This window comes from Rhea americana, unplaced genomic scaffold (genome assembly GCF_003343005.1).
Source record: "Rhea americana isolate MKP2758 unplaced genomic scaffold, rheAme1 scaffold_12, whole genome shotgun sequence".
In the NCBI taxonomy this organism is placed as follows: domain Eukaryota; kingdom Metazoa; phylum Chordata; class Aves; order Rheiformes; family Rheidae; genus Rhea; species Rhea americana.
The window spans coordinates 5834022-5848843 of record NW_028185261.1 but is presented as its reverse complement, the minus strand read 5'-3'; the positions used below and the strand labels follow the sequence as shown (position 1 = coordinate 5848843).

General features: G+C 47.1%; 1 protein-coding gene across 2 annotated transcripts; it reads left to right on the top strand.

Annotated features, from left to right (window-relative positions):
• The first annotated feature begins 2831 nt into the window (after positions 1 to 2831).
• On the top strand, positions 2832 to 13395 carry HOXD4 (homeobox D4). 2 transcript variants are annotated; one of them, XM_085322533.1, is made up of 3 exons: positions 2832 to 3825; positions 5052 to 5078; positions 9842 to 13395. In XM_085322533.1, the coding sequence occupies exons 1-3, from the start codon at positions 3777 to 3779 to the stop codon at positions 10144 to 10146; spliced, it is 381 nt and encodes a 126-aa protein (XP_085178659.1). In that variant the 5' UTR covers positions 2832 to 3776; the 3' UTR covers positions 10147 to 13395. The 2 variants fall into 2 exon arrangements, with proteins under 2 accessions (XP_085178659.1, XP_085178652.1); XM_085322526.1 differs by lacking the exons at positions 2832 to 3825; positions 5052 to 5078 and adding an exon at positions 8998 to 9438.
• Positions 13396 to 14822: the final 1427 nt, after the last annotated feature.

Genomic DNA, 14822 nt, shown 5'->3' with positions numbered 1-14822 from the left:
CTGGCCGCCTTCCCGCCTCGCAGAGTTGCCCTCCGCCTCGCCCTCCCTCTCTGCCCGGCCCCGGCCCCGGCCGCGGCGGGCTGCGTCCTGCCCGCCCCGGGGGGGAGCCCGCGGGAGGGCCGGAGCTGTCGGTCCGACCCCCTCTGGGCCCGACGCTACTTTGGAGCGTCTTCACCCAGTCCCCAGAGCCGCCCCGCTGCTGGGCGTCAGTTCTCTCAGTACCTCTAGCCCCCCGGGCCCGCGCAGAGCCGTGCGCCCCAAGGTGGGCCAGACCCGCCTCGGCCGCGGCGGCTCGCCAGCGCTCAGAGGAGCTGCTCGCCGGCCTCCCGTGGCACCAGCCCGCTCTTTGATGTCGGGCAGCCACCATGTCCTTTGCTGCCGCTTTGATGTCGGTGCCTGAGCAGCGATGTTGCCCGCGCCCATCCCTCCCCGCCGGCGGGCCCCGTCCAGAGCGCGCCCCCGCTCCCCTGCGTCCTGCAGGCCCGGGAGCCTGCGCGTTTCCCCGCCTCTGCCTCCCGCCCTCGGGGCTCCCCTTCCCCGGCCGTGCCCGACGTGACCCCGGCGGCCCCGGCAGCGGGCCGGGCGCTCCCGCGGGTCCCCTCCACGGCGYTCGTCACCCCCTGCCCCGCTCACCCCGGGCGCCCACTGCCCCCTTCATGCTCCGGGCGCGGGTGGCCCCCTCCGGCACCCCCTAGGGCCTGCTCTCCCTCGGGCTCGCCCTCGGGGTGCGGGGCCTTTGCATGCCCACATCCAGATTTTCGAGGCCGTGGGTGTGGGGGTGTCTGCAGAGAGGTCGAAGTTACGACACAAGCAGCGAGAGCGAATGCGTTGGATGCTACTAAGGCACTCAAAAGGTCTTTAAAGTCAGAGATGGAGCCTATCATTTCGTGACTGCATGGTCCTCAGGGTAGGATGCAGTCAATCAGCTTCAAGAGAGACAGTGTTTTACATATGCGATGCAATTTTCCCAACCTTTTTATTGCAACAATTACTACAGGGAAACCAATTATTCTGGAGTTACTTCATTCCATATCTTATCCATTYCAAGATCATCGGTTCCCCAAAATGAGAATAGTCATAAAGGCCTAGTGAGTGAACTAGCCAGAGCTTCAAAGTCATCTTCCACATCTGCATTTTGGAATAGGAAATGTGAAAATCCTCACAATCCCCTGTTCAGAACCTTAGAGCTAGRATTATTCAGCTGGAGAAACTTTAATCTTACCCCTAGATTACAGCGATTTGTATCTCTCTAATGAGCTTTGTACTAGCTCTCCTTTCCCAGTCCCAACTCCAAGACCTCCAGGGCATTTTTGGGAGCAGACTCTTGCTGAGAAACCCATTCTCGGGTCTGCTGCTCCCACTCGGATTAAAGCGAGGGGTGAAGGCTCCCGACCTCTGCTCACACCCCTTGCTGCAACACCTGCTCCCTTCGCAGCACTCTGCACGCCTTTGCTTAGTTTTAGTGGGTTAATGTTCTGCTTCGGAAGCCTCCCAGTGCTGCCAGTTTTTCTTCCTTCTCAAGGACTCGTCTCTTCCCAAATTCGCACGAGTAGATCTGGTGAGCAGTGTCTGGTTCCCAGGGCCATTATGTGCATGAGTCTTTTCTTGGCCTCGAGGCTCGCCAAGAGAGCTAGTAGCCTCCGCGGGGAGTGTGCAATGGGAAAGTCAACTGAAATATGAGAAAACCAGATTATGATGACTAAGAATCAAGCTGCAGAATCAGATGGTGACTTTCCCAGTGCACCCTCCCCCCTCACAGGCGGATCCATAGCCTTTTCTCCCATCTTCCCCGGGAAACTACTCCCACATCTGGCGGTCAGGCAGCGGCTGGCTGAGCGCCTCCCGACGCCCCTGCGCTCGCCTCCCCTCGGGGAGCCGTGGGGAGCCACGGGCGCGCCGCACGTCGGGCCGCTGCGTCGCGGGGGGGCTGTTGAGCGACTGCAGGCTCCCGGGCGCGTCTGGCTTCCTGAAGCTGCCTGTCCCTACAGTGGTTCCCCTGGAGGCCTGTCGGGATGGTGCATTTGTCAGGGTCCCCCGGCCTCCAGCTGCTGCCAGCCCCCGGGCCGGAGCACGGGCTAGAGCCCCGTGGGGAGCTTCCCCGCCCGAGGGGCGGCCCAGCGCTGCAGCCGGCAGGAGCCGGGGGCTCCCCGTCSGGGCCAGGGCTCCCCCCGCCGCGGGTCGGGCTGTCGGTGGCGCCGGCCCTGCCACAGCCCCTTCGCCGGGCCGCGCCRTCAGGCTGCAGGCGCGGAGGAGCCCGTTCCCCCGGGGCCGCCCCAGGGTTTCCCCGACTACGCATTTCTCCTTAAATGTCACCTGATGCACAGTTTCCACCAGTGGTCCTGGGCAGCAGCGGGCACAGGAGGAAAAAAACATTGCACAGCTTTGGCCTTTAATAGTGCACGGCGGTGATGCTTTTTGGTTAAAGCATTCACACAGAAAGACAGAACTCCAAATAACCCTGTATCGTAAATAAGATGCAGGAAAGAGGCTATTTGCAAGAATTCAGGATGTCTCCTGCTGTCTGGTGGAAAAAACAATTTGACCAACTGTGAGTGGGGAACTTAAAGGCCATGATGGGGGTTAAGCTAGGTGTTTTAGCAGATTCAAGCTTGTATTTCTAGATTTGTTCCACGGAGACAGGAAATGGCGATGCCAAGTATGCACAGACCAGGAGGGAGCTAACTCTCGCGTTAGAGAGGCACCAGCCGGCTGGTGCCACCACCCAGTCAGGAGCTGGAGCTGGCTTATCTTCCACAGCGGAGCGCGGAGGCGCCGCTGGGCGCTGCCTGCCCGCACCTGCGGGCAGCGGGACCCGACGGGACGGACGCTCTCGGACGCGCCACTCCTGGCCGCTCCGAATCCCTCGACTGAGCGGGGRCAGATCGGGGACCGAGCACCGGTTCCCTTTGTGCAAAAGGCGGCTGCGCGACTGCCAGGGACATTTGACTTCCTGTGCTTAGACTCCTTGAAATTCTCATTTGCCAACTCACACCCTGCTCCCTTCACACCAGGGCGGTTTTATTGTTTTATAACCCTCCTTAAACTTCCAGTCCTCAAAGATCTCATTGTGGCAAGCTTCACACTTTCTCCCTTTCCAAAGCCCGGTGCCCTGGCTGTTTCCAGCAGTTTGGTCTCTTGCAAACGTCCGGCGGGTGTCTGCAGAGCCCGCAACCCCTGGCACAACTCCCCTGAGCAACAGTTTATGAGATGAAGGAGTCCAAAACGTTTTTCCAGCGGCGTCTGACCAAAATGTCATAAACTTCCGGGGAGAGGGAAAAGGTGCGCTCCCGCCCCGCAGCGATCACCTCCCTGTTCCTTCCTGGCGATGAGCTCCCCCTCCCATAGAGGTGCAAAGAATTGGTACCCACGGCGCAAGGCACCTTCGCAAGAGCAATTCGGGAGCGCGACCCCCCCCCCCAGCAGCTTTCCTTACAACGTGCCCCTTTGAAAGGCCGGCTAGCGCCGCGGACCCGACCTTCCGCGCATCCCCGCTATTCTGAACCGGTCCCATTTTATAGGACAGATTCAGCGAACCTTTATTTAGCGAATAAAAGTTTAAAGCTGAAGGTTATTTATGGTTCCGCAGAGATAGGTCCTGAGTGGCTATTTAGAAGCACGTGATTCCAATAAACTTTGTTTTATGGCTTGAGAGTTGACAAGCCAAAATATAATTCCCACCATAAATTAGTTTAAGAGCATACAAGTGCAGATGCTTTCGTTCCTGGAAGCAGTAATCGGGGAAGTGTTAGCAAGGAGCCTTCTGCGGGACCGCGGCCATGGAGACACCTCTGCTCCCAGGTTTGCCCTGCCAGAGGGAAGCTCGCAGTAAGTCCGCTATCCTTCGTGCAGCCACCTACGTGATCGAGTTGCTCCGATGTCTTTGTGCTTCTTTAAGCTATATGCGAGTGAGATACAAATAGTGCTTAGCTGGAAATGTTAACGAGCTTCGCTCTGAGAAATGAGCAGGTAGAGCTCAAATAGCTAGAGAAAAGCTGCGATTAACTTGCTGTTCCTTGCCCGAGATATCGAATGCAATGAAGCGTCTTATTTGAAACTAACCTTTAAAAAAAAAAAGAAAAAAGAAAAAAAGAAAGGAAAAAGGAAAAGAAATGGAACAGCAAAGTATTGTTTAGTGTCGAACTGCTAATATTATTCCACTGTTCTTGTTGCAAGCTCTGAGTGCTATCCAGAGTAGGGCGAACTTAAAAAAAAAAAAAAGGCAATCTTGGGAAGCTCTGTGTAGCGAACTATTGTTACCTAGGCAATTGCTCTGCATGTAATACAGCAACTCTCCAAGATAATGCGGGAAGGCAAAAGAAGAGGTGAAAATTTGCTTACAGCAAAGGACCCTTATATTGGTATTTTACCTTTAAATATATCCTGCATTTCAGCAGCATTGGACTAAATGCGTGCTTCCCCCTTCAATTGTGATATTTGAATGCATTTATTAAAAGATTTGAAGCAAAGTTGGAGTCAAATCTATCCTTTTATAACGCAAACAAAGACGCATGGCTCATGGTTAATGTTTGGGTAATTACGTGGTCTTAAAGGCTATCTATCTTGGCGTAACCCGAGACCTATTCCTGTATTTTTTTCTTCTTTCTATGCTCAGCGTGAATACGGTGCTACATGTCTTGTGACATTTTATGGGTGATGGTTTAGCAAAGGTGATCTGAATATTTCATTTGTAAGCGATTGAATTACCACAGAACAAAAAAAGGCCATTGTTATTCTTTTTTCTTTTCCAGTAGTGAAAGAGGGAGGTCTGACTTTTCATCCCTTTAGAAATTATCTGGTATAAAATCAAGACTATGAATATTAAAAGTGAAAGATCACACCCCAGACACAGGGAAAGCATGTGTTCATAAAAACTGTCTGTATGCAATGTGGTCCTCATTCAGAAGGGGCTTCCACCCCATCAGTCTGCCTGCCCGCAGGATTTACCACCAGCTCTCCTCTGTGTTCATCTATCAGATCTGTTCGCTAACTGTTCTAAAGAAATATCACTCGTATGTGGAATACAACAGTAACAAACGTTTTTATTGCAACAGGTTCGGCAGCATGGAAAGACATCTACGGTGAGTAACCTCTCRTTTTTTGCACAGTTGGCGTTGCTTGAAAATGCTGCTTCTTTTCCTCAGATTGGAGCAATTAAACCAGACGTATCCCTGCTGAATATTACTACAAAAAGCTTAAGTCAGCATGTGAATGCTCTTGGTGTTTCGGTTTGCGGTGTCATGTCCTGGAAAAGCCTAGCTAGCATTAGAGGTAGAGGTACGGTCTCCGTGGGGCTGTACAGGTGTCATACYGCTCTTAAGCGCTTTGAAGCAATTAGCAGGGTTACCATTTTAACTTGGTAGAACCATACAGCGCCTCCCCGCGCAAATACTGGATCTGTCACGTTATACCGCAGCGTCTCATAATCTCGGCTACTCCTCCTCTATTTTTCCAGACGGGATTACAACAGAGTTGTGCTTGTTATCTCATTTTAACCTCGTTAGAAGTAGCATCATGAATGAATGAGAGGCGTACTGGTATTTGGACGTTGTCAGCATCAGCGAGCCGAGTTGTTAGTCTAGTGGTGCAATTGCATTATTCTAAGCAGTAGCATTGATCCTCTGCTCTGGTACAGAGTCTCTCTGGGCAAATGAGAATCAAATATGGATTTAAACACTGTGAAGAGAATGGATAGCTGAGCTTATGAGGGCAGCCTTTAGTGCGTTCCGTATTTTTGATGGTTGAAAATGAGCTGAACTGGGGACAGAGGGCGGATGAGGGTGTGGGTGGGAAGAGGGCAGCTAGATATGGAGCAGGAAATGCTGTTGAACCGTTCTGGCTGCTYTAAGGAGGACTAAATGCATTAGTACCGGTGCTTCAGACTGAGGCTGGCTTGTCTCTCAAAGAGGAAAACAAAGCCTGTGATATTTGAAGATTCATTACAGACATACTGCCCTTCCCGCTTCTGCAAACCATGCTCTCGCCGGGAGAATGTACAGGAGTGAAGCTGTGTTTATTTGCATTTCTCCCTGTTTCCTCTCCAAGCTTTCTGAAAAATCATCTCTTTCTCTACTTCATGCCAGGCTTCTCTTTCTCTTTTCACTTTACGTTGTGATATTGGATTTTAAGCCCYTTAAAAACGAAATAAACAATTGCCTCCAGCGCTGCTTTTTTAACGTTGTTCCATAGGTAACGTTCCTCCCCCTGTAGCTCAGCCCTGCGACACATTGATGCACTTGGCATGTTATCCCAGGCCCGTCCCTAAATGTATGGATTTCTTGCTTTCTGCCAACGTACATTTAGCATACTGATTATGAAGCAGAATACAAAAAGGCTGATGGATCAAAAGCGTTTTGTATGGGCAGTTGAACAGGAGGTGAATATATAACGCTTTTGTTCATCAATAACTCTTTGGCTTTGACCTGTCTGAGCAAGTCGTGCAATAAGGTGAAACACAGGTCACAGCGTCTAACAAATATGAAAATGTGTAGTATTAGGCAGGGCAGGAGCTGCTGCTTCCCCAGCACCGTCGGGGCCGTCGGGGCTCGGGGCTCGCCCACGTGCGAGCCCGGCGCGGGAGGGGTCTGCGCCCGCCCCGTCCAGCCGGCGCCCCCCGCCCCCGCCCGGGGAGGGGGGCAACGGGGCGCCCCGCTCACAGAGTTGGGTGGAGATTTAAATAATCCGGGAAAAGCGAGACTAGGGACACCGACTCGTTTGGAGTTGCACTTGCTGTGAAGGAGATGCCACCGCAGTGGTCAGAAAGCAGATGTTTGGAAGCAGCAGCCCCCAGATTAGGCAGCTGGGAGCTGGAGCCAAGCAGACCAACCGGTGCATGCCGCTCGGATAAACCCAACACCCCCAAATCTGCCCTTCGCAGTGCCTGTGTGTATCGCACCCGCACTATTATTTGTCCTTATGTTCCTTGTTTTAAATATTCGAAGGAGAAGAGGTTGCCCGCGGGACAGCAGAGAGGAGCTGGGTCAGACACAATTCATGAACTTTTGTACTCCTGTGTGCTGCTGTCGACAAAGTAGAAATAATGAAACTTGGTGATATGTTTGTAAATGATTTCGAATGACCTCTCGCCCTGCCCTTCACCATAAACGCTACGGCGGGGAGAACCTGGGGAGGGTGCGAGGCTGCGGCTCACACGCAGCCAGCGGGGATAATAACTAGAGCAGCATAATGGGATGAAGGTAAATTTGGAAATTCTCTTCTTCCCGAGAACAGCTAACTCCAGCCTTGAATCTCGTTTTATCCACGAATCGCTGTTTCTGTTGTCGGCTGTTTTGCTTCTGTTTCGATTTTTTTTGTTTGCTTTTAATTCTTTTGTGGGGGAAATTCTAATTAGGTAAAATCTTTTCAGATCTGTGTTAGACTAGACAGATAAAACCCTCTTTTCTATATGTTTTTAACTATTATTGTTCTAAATAGAGCAATTTGACTACTAGCATCTAGTATCTGTAAACGACAGAGCATTTAAAGTGATCAGCAGGTCTTACAGAGAATTTGTTAGTCGAAATTCGTCKCTATAAATTGGTACAGAGTCTTAGAACTCTATTTCATCAATAATAACTACCGTGAATCTTTTCTGAAATCCCATCTTTCTGCAAATCCGTATTTCAGAGCTTTATCCCCACAGAATAGTTTGCATTCCTCAGAAGACAGTAAGGAATAAGAGAATTGCAATGACCTGATATACTGTAGACGAAAACAGAATGTTATTACGTTGTCTATATATACCCTGTAGAACCGAATTTGTGTGGTATTCATATAGTCACAGATTCGATTCTAGGGGAATATATGGTCGATGCAAAAACTTCACCTTTCTGCAAATGGTTAGAAGTTTAAATACTGACGGAATCAAAATACACGTGCATGTTGAATGTTGAGAAATTCTAAAAGTTTTGCTGCCTCTCTCATATTTACTATACATTAAAACATTTCTTTAAATTTCATTTGTCGTTCAATCGTAACTGCCATTAATAGACTGCGAATTTAAACAGTTAATCTCGCAAGAGCTGCAAATTTTCTGGAGAAAAAAAAACAGTGCATAAATCTTTGAAAAGATACTTATAAATTAGCTAGATATGCCAGACGCTGGCAAAATTTTCCTGTCAAGTGTCCAGATCTCATCAAAATATTTACAACAGCAGCAAAAGCAGCATTCGACTAACTGGAATGTATTTACTTGTGCTCCAGGAATGATATTGATGAATGAAGACTGAATTTATCTCATTAAACCTGTGATATTTTAAACATAATTAAATGCCATCTCCAGTTCAATTGACTGAACTTTAGTGGTTAAAAGTGAACAATTTCTTGTTATCTGTATGATTTTGTACACATATACGTATATACTTACATATATATGTGTGTCTGTGTGTATACGTATACACACGTATATATTGAGGTTTGCAAAGTGAATGAGAAGTTACTGATTGCCTAATTTTATTCAGCAGAACTAAATTCTGGTAACTTTTGGATGACCTCTGTGAGACAAAGACAGGACAGATCTATTGTACATCATATTACCCTCTTTGATGTCTTTTCTTTTTCTTGCCTCCTTATCAGTTTCCTCCCTTTTACTCCTACTTCAGCTCCTCGCTCTTTCAGTTTCTTTCGATATTTTATTTTTAACCAACGTAGCAAACCCTGGTGGAGATTCTGGCTGGTGAATTAGACGGAAGGGCGTCAGAGGTTAGCAAAGTCAGCCCAGACAAAAGGCTGGCTGTACCTGAGGGTCAGGCAGGCGACCGTCGCTTGATGAGTATTCCTAAAACCCTGATATCTGGTTCGGAGGGTAAAACCTGCCGGAGCGGGGTCACTTGATTACACGTATATTATTTAGTTAAATTCGTGGAAATTATGAGCTGCACACAAATCCGGTGATCAGCTCGCTGCCTCCCCATTGGCCGGCCCGGTCACATGCACGCCTAACTTTATTCAGTTGACAGCAAGTAGGAGGGCTCTATGGAAGGAGAAAAAAAGACAACACGAGAAAAATTAGTATTTTCTACCTTCAGAAATTAATGGCCATGAGTTCGTATATGGTGAACTCTAAATATGTGGATCCCAAATTTCCTCCTTGCGAGGAATATTTGCAGAATAGCTACCTAGCCGAGCAGGGTTCAGAGTACTACAGTGCCTCGCAGGGCTCTGATTTCCAGCATCAGGGAATCTACCCACGGTCAAACTACAGCGAGCCGCCCTTTAGCTGTAGCAATGCCCAGGGCTCCGCCGTGCAGCCGCGGGGTCACGGGCAGGAGCAGTCCGGCCCCCCGGGCCCCTTCCCCGGGCCGGCAGAGCACTGTCCGCCGCCTCCGCTGCCCACCTCCCGCGCCTGCAGCCAGCAGCCGGCCCTCAAACCCCCAAACGGGGCAGCAGTTAAGCAGCCAGCAGTAGTTTATCCCTGGATGAAGAAAGTCCATGTTAACTCGGGTAAGGATCCTCTTCTTACTTTGCTCTTCTACCCTGCTTGCGGTTGTCCTCAGAGATGGGTGCTCGAGTCCTCGCAAGGCGCCTGGACGAGGTTTTTAAACCGAGGTAGCCAATTACACTCGTCATAAATTTTTATTGCTGAGGAAATAGGCCGTTGGCCATGTGGGTCTTTTCTATGCAGGAGGAAACTCCATTTTCGAAGCCTCTTGGAGGCTTCCAGCCTACCTAGCTCGGCGCGGCTCTAGCGCCTGTGTTAAGTAAGGGTGAAAACAGCACATCCATTGTAAGCAACTGTGATGAATCCAGCCCGGCCACATGCTCGCAGCTCGTAAGGTTTTGTTTTGTAAAGTCGGACCGGGAAGTCAAGATTAGATTTGTAAAGTTCTCCGTATTTTTTTCCCAGTGAATCCCAATTACAACGGAGGGGAACCTAAACGCTCCCGAACAGCTTACACCAGACAGCAAGTCCTAGAACTGGAAAAAGAATTTCATTTTAACAGGTACCTGACTAGGCGCCGCCGTATTGAGATAGCCCACACTTTGTGTCTCTCTGAGCGCCAGATCAAGATCTGGTTTCAGAACCGAAGAATGAAGTGGAAAAAAGATCACAAACTGCCCAACACGAAGGGCAGATCTTCTTCCTCTGGTTCAAACCCACATTTACAGACTGTTTCCAAGGACCATCAGACTGACTTGACAACTTTATAGAAGAGGTGAAATTTTCCATTTCATCCTTTGATTCTGACCAGTACTGTACATAACTGACATTATCCAAGCAGAACCTGCATGTAGCAGCTAAAGAATCAAGAAACTGTCATCTTTCTTTAAGGTACTGTTGTACAAAGGAGACAAAATGACGCTACTTTGGACTTTATTTTATTTGCATCTACTAGCACAACCTAAAAAAAAAAGAGAGAGAGAGAGAGAAAAAAAAGAGAAGAATTACATCATGCAGGCAGTGGGGATTGGGAAAATATTAAAGGAGACCGTCTGTCCATTAATAGTAATAAATCATTGAAAATGAAACTGTCCTGTGTTTCAGTTTTGAATTTGAAAGTGAAGGTTAGATGCTTTATTCTGAGATTTCTGCTTTTAATTGTCTTTTTATCCCATGCAATTTCGGGATGATGCATTTGGGCAAGTTGAGGACTGGAAAATTATAGTATAGTCTTTTATTTAACAATGAAGACTAGTATTTGTGAACTTTTTGTGCTGCTTTACCTTTCTTGGTGTAATGAAAATACTTGCTCATTTCCATAACGTCTCAGATGTGCATAGGAATTAAGTGAAAACGGGTTATTTTATGTTCTGATTGTGTTAGTGTATTTATTTATTTGTTATGTAGACGAATGAATATAAAATGAAAAGAAAAATAGTCAAACCAAAAATGGGAAAGGGGAGCTGAAATACGGATTTTTTTTCCTTCCCAGTCTCATGAACACATGTATAATGTTTACTTGTCTTGAACGTACACAACTTTCTTGTCCCATTTTTTGCATTTCCTTCTCCGTGAATAGAAAAAGCGTCCCTACTCCTTACCCTATAACATCCAGGGCTAACAAGCTTAAAAATCTGTTTCCAAAGTCTGCTCTGCTCTGCGCTGTACTTTAAACCAACGATACCTCATATATATATATATATAWAAAAAGGAAAGAAAAATAAACTAAAAAGAAAACCCCAGAGTGAAAAATCAAAGTGATTGCTGGTATTGTTTGAACCATTTTTTTCCTCAAATCTGAATCCATTCTTTCTGTCTGATTTAAAATTTATTTACTGTCCAAAACAGAGACGGTCTGCGTGGGTTGTTGCTTTGTTTTGTTTTGGGTTATTTGTGTTACTTTTTTTCTTTCTTTTCTTTTCTTTTTTTTTCTTTTTCTTTTTTTTTTTTTTAAGAACAGTGATTGTTTATAAGCAAACCACGACACTTAAGTGAAATGTTCAGAAATCTCAGCAACTTAGTTTCAGGGGAAGGTGGAAGGTTGGACAGGGAGCAGAGCTGGGCTGATATCCAAGCATTTGTCCGTGGCTGCCGTTTGCATCGTGCCAAAGTTTGGGGGCAAGAATCCTGCCCTGTAAGCAGCAAACCCAGCCAAACCAGCTCCCTCGGCCCCTGCACCTCCGCTCGGGCGGGCTGAGGGCTCCGTCCCCAGCTCTGGTACCCTCGGGGCAGCCAGATCCTCAGCGTGCTATCAGAGAGGAGAGGAAAAAGAGGGAAACCGAGACTAAAAKCTCCAGTTCCACTTGTTTAAAGGGAGATTGAAACAGGAACGTGTGAGTCCTCTTTAAAGTGCCCAGGTCTAGGCTGAGCGTCTCCCGTTGAGGACATGTTGATTTCTGAACTCACTCGGGGAAACGCCAGGAAAACTCGGCTTGCATAAACTCGGAAATAAAAGGCGAGCTTTCAAAATGTATGTATTCGGCAAAATTGACTGTGGTCAGCGGTTAATTTCTGCCCTTTTCTCGTCCCTAGAAGTCCGCAAAGTATCTTGCAGGACTTGGTCTTTTGTTTTAGAGCCTGGGGGAAACTCTTTGTTCTTCCTTAGGGTTAGCCCAGTTCTCAGACTTGCACATGGCAATCCTTGAATATCTCCACGTCGTGATATTAAAGATGGATATTCCTGCATTATTCGCATCATTGTTTCTATGACAAAAAGCACAGAGTTCATACATAGTAAAGACGTCTTTTTTCTGACGCCTTCACGTTGAGAAGCTGAAAAGGTATTTTACTGAAGTTCGGCTAAATTGCAGGAACAGGTTCACCCAGAGGACAAATTTTCTATTCGATTAGTTGTATTTCAGCCGGGAAGAGTGACCTCTAAACCCTTAACCTTTTGGACCCAAACTACTCTTCCCTTTCTCTGSCATGGAGAGCAGTTAGCAGTAGCGCTTGAGGAGAGAATTCCTTAGACAAGTTTGCAAGTTTTGTTCCACCCAGTTCTTGCAGTAGCAGCCTTCCGTCTCCAGACTTGTCCAAAGTCCTGCCTTTGCTCTTCATATGAAGCCATGAGGAGGGAAAAAAAAAAAAAAAAAAAAAAAAAAAGTCCTCTGGCTGCTCTTCTTGAAAATCTCCCTCATAGACTCACACTGTTTGCTTAAGGTCTGTGATAAACTGACTTGGAGCAGCTCAAACACGTTATTTGAGAGAGAAAGCTACCAACTTTGTCATCAGTGGGTACAGTTCTGGAAATTAATTTCCATGGATAAGCAATTCCTTGCTTTGTGTTTCTTATCGTCTGGGATCGCTACCTAAGTTAAAGGGCTAAATCCTGCTCCCAGATTTCCTTCCTCCACCCACTGAAGTCAAACGAGGATGTAGCTGGGAGCAGAATTTGTCTCATTGTCTTTTGAAATGTTAATATCGCCAGGACAGTTGGGTTCAGCAGGCACAGCTCGTACAAGCCTGTCTGCAAGTCCCCTTTGAGCAAGGCTGGGGCACTGGAAGTAGTGGTTACGCTGTGAGCTCTGAGAATAGGTAAACTGGAGGCAGAAGGCACCAAAACAGGTAAATAGTTTCCGGCTGCCAATGCTCTGAATGGTCAGGAATGTGTGTAATAACGCCATGAAGCACACACTGGGCATTATCTCCCGTGGAAAAAAAAACTGGGGTTTATTTTTATTGATTTTTAATTCTCCTCAAGAGTTATTTTGTGTAGGAAGAGAAGCTGTTTATTTTTGTTTATAGTGGATAAAACGTTGTGTATTGAAGCCTTTTGTTAAAGGATCACGTTGTCCAAGAGCACCCTCATCTCTGTTAAAGTGTGATGCTTTTATAGACTTTACCAATGTTTTTGCTGCCATTGATTAAAACGCTATTTATACTAATTGTCACCTGTAGTTTTGATGTAAGTCCTCCATATATATTTGAAATAATAAAAGATGTAGAGAAAGAGATTCTGTTTTGTACCTTGAACAAATAGTCCTTACAAGGTGGGTCTATCTTCAGTGAAAATGCTTGTCCCTCCCATCATTACAGTGTTAAGAGATGAGGGACTCTGCATCGCATCCTTCCAAATGTCCCTTTGAACAGGTTTGCTGATTGCCCTAGCCATAATGGTGTGACCAGGGGCCAAGCTGTAGTCTATATTTACATTCAGGCTGCAGTTAAAAGTGCCTATCACCCATTTGCTACTGCTTTGCATTTAACAAGGCCTCTTAGAACGACTCCCAGATTTGTGCTTGTGTGGTAGGAATCAGGGAGCCACACCTGAAGTCACCTCGATCCCCCACAGATTTGTGTGTGCGTGTGTGTGGGGGGGTCCTGGAAGAAATCAATTTACAAAGAAGTGGAAAAATTAAGATTAAAATTCAATGAGTAGTTTCGTCTGATCACTAAGTTACGCTTTTCCAGCTGATACAAATGGAAGATCACAAGAAAAGGCAAACTTAGTTTAAACTTTCACGTGGACCTCAGGCAAACACTGTTTTTTTTTCTCTACCCCGTGCAAGCATCTCAGACAATAATACATACTCCTAGCTAACAAAAGTGTATTGCACTATCTTTGTCACAGTTTTTTTGGCACAGGGGACTTGTCCTCTCTTGAAGCATGGTCAAGGCGTGTGTCCAAAAATACAGTACCTTGCTCAGACTGTGAAAGGCGCGTAATGTACAAAACAAGGCATGTGCCTTAGTGCATGGAGTGCGGGGAGGGGGGCATTTGTAAGCACACGCTAAGTTTAAATATTGAGACACATTTTGTGATTATACTTTCTCTGTCTCCTGTTTAATGGCTCCTCCTGTTACTACCAGTGCATCAGTACAGTTCTGTACATTATATCACCACTAGTCGTTAAGGTAAGAATGAAGAGGAAAGGCAGAGTCAATAGCAAACACCACTCACTGTACAGTACAGTAAATAGGGACCTCTCCATGCAGAGCCACACCGCTTCCAACGGCCATGTTTGTTAGCCCTTTCCCCTGATTTTTTTTTTTTTTTTCGGTACAAGCCTAGAGACCAAAATAATCTTGCTAGGAACCGTCATAACAGGCAGAATTTCAAAGTGCAAGGAAGATGATAAGAATAGATTTCTACAAGTCTTGACCACGTGATTTGCGAAATAATTAATTCAGCACGTCCCTTAAGAAACACGGAGTCGTCATTAATCTGCCAAGCAAAGGACTCTATCAGACTTGAAAACTGAAGAGATCCCAAGAATATAATATACAAAGGGTGCAGTCCCTCTCTCTGCACACCTAGCTCTTTGGTAGCTGCCGAAAAAAGAGACGCTGGGTATGTAAACATTTTTTACTTTTATTCCTTCTTATTTAAACCTTAATGAACTTAGCTGTCAAACGCGTGACAAATAGGGCACGCCGCTTCCTGATGTGGGGCTCGGCAGCAGCCCGGCGCTGGGCTGGGCGCCCGCGGTGACCTTTGCTTCCCGGC